This window comes from Haemorhous mexicanus, chromosome 8 (assembly GCF_027477595.1).
Source record: "Haemorhous mexicanus isolate bHaeMex1 chromosome 8, bHaeMex1.pri, whole genome shotgun sequence".
In the NCBI taxonomy this organism is placed as follows: domain Eukaryota; kingdom Metazoa; phylum Chordata; class Aves; order Passeriformes; family Fringillidae; genus Haemorhous; species Haemorhous mexicanus.
In genome coordinates, this window is record NC_082348.1 from 19,742,865 (window position 1) to 19,748,864 (window position 6,000).

The following is a 6,000-nucleotide window of genomic DNA, read 5'->3' on the forward strand; positions in this document are numbered from 1 at the left end:
CGGTGGCGGCAAGCTGTGACCCAGATGTGCCTGGTGCTGGTTAGAGGGTCAATAGACTCACATATGGTCGAACGCAAGGCAGGTTAGATCCTTCATACACACATGCGTATAGAGATGTATCGACAGAGGCCGAAAGGTGCGGGATGAAGTAACAAAGCACTTGGGACCGACTTTGTCTTTGGGGCAGGAGGTGAGAGAACAGGGGAGGCAGAGACCCGGTAGCAGCGTTCGTGCTCCCGAGGAGCCGCCCCGATCTCCACTCCCCGCCGGTGCTTGACAGGCCGTCTCGGCAGGCCCGCCAAGAGAGACTCCGGTCTTCATTTAAAGAAATTATGTCTCTTACAACCGGCTCCCGCTAGGAAAAAGGAAACTTTTCCCTTCTGTTTCCCGGCTGCCCGGTTTGTCGGTGTGTCGGTCAGAGAACGGTTGCTGCTGGTGGCAGCCCGCTGCTCCTCCCCGGGCCCTGCTGGGCGCCTGGCCTGGCCCCGCGCCAGGCGGGGGCTCCCGGTAACAAGGGGGCAATGCCGGCTGAGCGAAGTGAAACAAATCCAGCTACCAGAGGATAAAATGCGCGGTTATTTGCCGAGTCATATCGAGGGCATACCCCTCAGCCTCGGGGGAAGGGCGGGCGGAGGGAGGGAGCGGGGAGGAACCACCGACAATTACTCCAGGGAAGTTTTACGGCTGGGATCGACCAGCCCCGACCAGGTGAACTCGCTGTGCTATGTTACCTTCAGTCTTTAAACACTATCAGAGGAATCCGGAGGCAGATTCCTCGAGCGATAACAAAGACGCGTTGTCACTTTAGGGCTCTGCCACAAATTTAATTGCAAAAAAAAAAAAAAAAAAAAAAAAGGAGGGGGGATCCAGTGTCTTGCACATCCAACGCGAGGGTCTCTAGGCGGTAAGGGGTCCTTTGATCAAGAAAATCCAATTATTTGTGTATATACATTTCCCACATAGTGATTACTTCATTAATTGTCCCGCCTTTATCTCCTCCCTTCCCATCCCCCCTAATAATCAGTTCTTTTATCCAGACCAACAAACACACCATAGGAGCTTTGTGGATTCAAAGGATTTGCTTTCGCTTCTGAAAGAGCCGCTATTCTTTGATGATTGGGTAGCGGCAAACTTCAAAGCCATAAATCTTCCCTCTGACTGGTTGGCGGCCCGGCAAAGTCCTTATCAAATTCTTGGAGGTGATCCTGGCGCAGTCAGACAGTCCGCGGAGATCGCGCAGCGCGGGGGGGTGGGACGCGCACGGAGGCGAAGAGATCAGAAGGAAAGGGAGAGAGAGGGGGAGAGAGAAGGAAACTGGGCAGCTTCTCGTCTTCCCTTTGGCGTCCTCATGCCTCGGCAGTGCCCCGGCGCCCTCCCTTCGCCCCGGGCGCAGTAGCCATGGCCGCGGTGGCTGTTCTCCGGAACGATTCCCTCCAGGCTTTCCTCCAGGTCAGTACCCGCACCCGGTGTTCCTCGAACTCCGCCGAGTCCCACGGTTGTGACCCGCATTGCGCGGGGGCAGCTGGCGTCAGCCGCGTCCCTCCCGGGGCTTTTCCCGGCGGGCGGCCCGGAGAGGTAGGTGGGGACCCCCGCGGTGATAGGAGGCCGGGCTCGGGCTTCCCGGGCTTGTAACTTCCCTCTCCCGCCAGCAGCCCGTTACTAACTCCAGGCGGTGCTCCGTGGCAAGGAGTGTGGGGGCCGCGGGGGCTGCCTCCCTGCCCACAGCGGCTGCTTCCCCCGGCCCAGGAGCGGCAGCAGGGCCGGCAGCACCGGCCGCAGGCGGGACCGGTCTCTGGGCGGAGCGGGGGGGCCGGGCACGTCCTGCCTTCTGGGTGCGCATTGTTTTCGGAAAGTTACCGGCCGTGCGGGGAGCGGCAGGCCGGCCCCAGCGGTGCACAGGCAGTGGTGCGGGAAGTTTCTCGCAGGCCGGTGTCTGCGGGCGGCGAGTAACGCGCTCTCTTCCCTCCTTCCCTTCTCCCCTCCCTCCCGTTCCTGCGCAGGACCGCACCCCCAGCGCCTCCCCAGACTTGGCCAAGCACTCGCCCCTGGCTCTTCTGGCCGCTACTTGTAGCCGAATCGGGCAGCCAGGCGCAGCGCCCTCGGATTTCCTGCCGGTCTCCTACGACCCGACGCTGGGATCCCCCTCTAGGATCTTCCACCCGTGGAGCGGCGAGATGCCAGCGCACTCCCCGGGAGGGCTGCCGCCGCCGCATCCCAGCTTGGGGTTGACCCCTCAGAAGAACCACCTGCAACCCTCCTTCGGGAGTTCTCACGAACTGCCCCTCACCCCCCCGGCGGACCCCTCCTATCCCTACGAGTTCTCCCCCGTCAAGATGCTGCCCTCCTCCATGGCCGCCCTGCCGTCCAGCTGCCCGCCCGCCTACGTTCCCTACGCCGCCCAGGCCGCCCTGCCGCCCGGGTACTCCAACCTGCTTCCGCCCGCCCAGCCCTGCCGGCAACTGTCGCCCAATCCGCCGCCCGAGGACATCCCCTGGTGGAGCATCCAGCAGGCCAGCGCCCCGGGCGGCTGCGGCCATCGCTTCCCCGCAGCGGCGGCGCTGCCGCGGAGCCTGGTGCTGGGGCACTCGGACTTCGCTCAGTACCAGACGCAGATCGCCGCCCTGCTGCAGACCAAGTCTCCCCTGGCGGCAACGGCCAGGAGGTGCCGCCGCTGCCGCTGCCCCAACTGCCAGTCGGCCGCGGGCAGCGCCCCTGAGGCGGAGCCGGGCAAGAAGAAGCAGCACATCTGCCATATCCCCGGCTGCGGCAAGGTGTACGGCAAGACCTCGCACCTGAAGGCGCACCTGCGCTGGCACACGGGCGAGCGGCCCTTCGTCTGCAACTGGCTCTTCTGCGGGAAGAGCTTCACCCGCTCCGACGAGCTGCAGCGGCACCTGCGGACTCACACGGGCGAGAAGCGCTTCGTCTGCCCCGAATGCGGGAAGCGCTTCATGCGCAGCGACCACCTGGCCAAGCACGTCAAGACCCACCAGAATAAGAAGCTGAAGGCGGCGGCGGACGGCGTCAAGCGGGAGGACAGCCGCGACCTGTGACCGCCGGGACAGCCGGCGGCTGCTGCCTCTGCCGGCCGAGCCGAGCCGCGGCGGGACCCGGGTGGGGGGCGTTTCTCCGCCGGGGGCAGGGCGGCGGGGAAAAGGCGGCCGGCTCTCGAACTCTGGCCGGGCACGGGGAGCAGTACCCCGTCTGGGGGCGATCTCCGCGGACCCTCAGGCCCGGGACTGGACGCTCAGAGGGCCCCGGGGCCTTCCAGGGACAGGCGCCCGGCCCGGCCTGGAGCGCGGCTGAGGGGGGGGCCGGGCACTGGGGCACGAGCGGGGCCGGCCGCGGGGGTCGAGGCTTATAGACACCTGGGGGTGATGTGGCAGCGCCGGCGTGGCCGTGCTGGGGCTCGGCCCTCGTGCTTTCAGGGTAACAGACTGAAGTTTTGTGTACAGGTTATTTAATAGTTACGTTTGAATACACGTGTTCCCCTCCGTCTTCGACCCCGCGCGGGGTCTAGCATGAGATGTTTCTGTAAAGCGACCCGCGACCGCAGCGTGAAATAAACACGTTCACACCGGGGTCAGCAGGGACGGTCCCGCCGCGTCGGTCTCGTTTGCTCTTTCCCCGGGTGCCCCGCGGCCGCCGCCTTCCCGCCATTTCCCGCTGAGGCGGCGGGCCCGCTCGGGCTCCGGCTCCATCGCGGCGGCCGAGCGGAGCTCAGCGCTTGGTGACCTGAGAGCTGCTCATGGTAAACACCTTTAAAATCCCGGGAGCTGCTTCGGACGGGTGTGCCTGTTGACTTTGGTTGGTGGGTTGGGTTTGGGTTTAGGTTTTTTAAATTATTTTCGATATTTTGTTTCCCACCCATGAAGCTGAGAGGAAAAAGAGCAATGCATGGTGCCAGTACTGGGAAAGAACACACAGGCCAAGTTCTACAGGCCGGGATGTATATTTGTGCGGAAGTGGGCAGCAGTCAGTGTTAGTGATGCCCTTTCTCAGAGGGGTCCCGACCACAGGGCCAGCCCCAAACAGCCACTCCCAGCCTAAGCTCTGTGTGGCACAGCAGAGCTAAAACATGCTTCCCGAATGTCAACTTCCTGTAAAACTGCAGAATTGAGGGGCTGAGATACGTGTTACCCTGCCAGTACAACAAAATGGCAGTCACTGTCCTGCAAAGGGGAAGACACTTGGCACAAAACTGTGATTAGAAGTACCTAGTAGAGAGTGACAGCCTTTAGGGTTTCTTATCCCTCACTGGGCATCACGTAAGTATAGGCATATTTCTTTTAAAATAATAACTTTTCTTACTGCAGCGAGATCCCTATTTATTTTTTTCTTATTGAAATCTGTGTAGCCAAACAAACTGAGCAAGCTGATCAGTGATTTTCTGAATTTTGCATTCTAACACTGAGAATACTCCTTATTTGCTCCTTATATTTTTACAACATCAACTTTATTTTCCGATTACCTAATGAGACAGTGCAATAGAAAGTGCTTTCAAAACTTCACCAGGACTAATCTGGAACTGTTCAGCTTCAGGTGAGATCCTCTGGTGGCAGTTGTCAAGCAAGCTTTGGCACAACTATTTTGGTAGATACATTTTGACATGGACTTCTGAGTCAAGAAAAAACACATAAATATTTGGAATGACAGAACATGTAAAACTAATGTGTTTGTATCTATGTCTAATACCACCAAGAATCTCTTCTCCTGGGGAATAATGAGATGAGACAATACCAAGAGAACCCTTATATCTGAAGTAATGAGACGTTAAAGGACAGTTGCCATGGTACAGGTCATTATCAATATTTTAGTATTTATTAGTCTGAATCAATTTCCTACACCATATTCTTAGGGTCAACTTACTGATTTAATAACCAAGCAGCTGTCTTCTTTTCTACTGAAGAATCTTCTGTAAACTGTTGTGTTATAGAAAGCATTGAGAGGAATATGTTTAGCTTCATGAGTTAGCATTCCTTTGCCAAAGATTCAGGTGTCAGAAGCGTGTGGTTGAAGGATATTAAGTTGAAGATGTCTTTAGTGTTCCAGATGGAGTGACAGCAAGGCAAGAAATAAACAATGGACCTGATCCAGAAGTTCTTAGGAAAAAAAGTCTTTGAGACAAAAGTGCATCCCGTTTACTACTGATGTAGGATTGAAATATTTCATCAGGAATTAGTGTTTTTGTAATTTTAAAATGTTTTTGTGCAAGTGTTTCTTGCTTTTTAAAATGTTTTGTGGCACACAGTGGCAATCTGGCTCCTTTTTTTGATATTAAGTTACATTAAGAATGTAGAGTTAGAGAATTTCAGATTGCTTTAAAAGAGAGTTTGTTTCACTAAATAGTCTTTCAATTCTGTGTGTGGATCAAAACTACTTAAAATGGAGAGTAGTGGAAAGTGCTTTTGTTGGTAGGAGAAACAACAGTATCCCAGAGTATGAGAGGTCTCTTACAGGATAGAATAATTCCCACATGGCAGTGGCCTTTCCTGCTGAGTGAGTGCCAAGATGAAGATGAAGTATTAGTGTGAGCTGAAGCAATGCCTTAGATGGTTTCTGGGGCAAGTCTAGCCTAAGAGCTAGGGACCTGTTCCTCTTAGAGCAGATGTAACTACCAGAAATTAGCCTGATAATGGGAGATGTGGTGACTTCTAAGCTGGACCCTTACAGAAAGATTTTTCTCCAGTTTGAAGACATGCTGAATTTGCCAAGCATCTGTGTCGTCTAGTCACTTAAGTATGATCCTGTAAATAATCCAGGTTTGAAGCAAAAGACTGTAGGCCAGGCAGTGTCAGCACCATTTCAAAGGGATGGTGGTATCTGATTTACAAAAAAAAAAAACCACCACAGTGGTGTAGTGTTGTAGCCTATGCACCTTGTATACGTGTGTAATGACTACATTAAAGCTTGAAAGTGCACAGGTTAAAATGCATGCAGCCAAAATTAGTTAAAAGCCTATCATGAGAGAGAGATGTACTTAAGTGAAAACCCCCAGTC

General features: G+C 55.4%; 1 protein-coding gene across 1 annotated transcript; it reads left to right on the forward strand.

Moving 5' to 3' along the window:
* Positions 1 to 1,096: 1,096 nt before the first annotated feature.
* SP5 (Sp5 transcription factor) lies at positions 1,097 to 3,582 on the forward strand. The gene is made up of 2 exons (XM_059853076.1): positions 1,097 to 1,449; positions 2,001 to 3,582. Exons 1-2 carry the CDS (start codon positions 1,399 to 1,401, stop codon positions 3,051 to 3,053), a joined length of 1,104 nt encoding a protein of 367 aa, XP_059709059.1. The 5' UTR covers positions 1,097 to 1,398; the 3' UTR covers positions 3,054 to 3,582.
* The last annotated feature ends 2,418 nt before the right edge of the window (positions 3,583 to 6,000 follow it).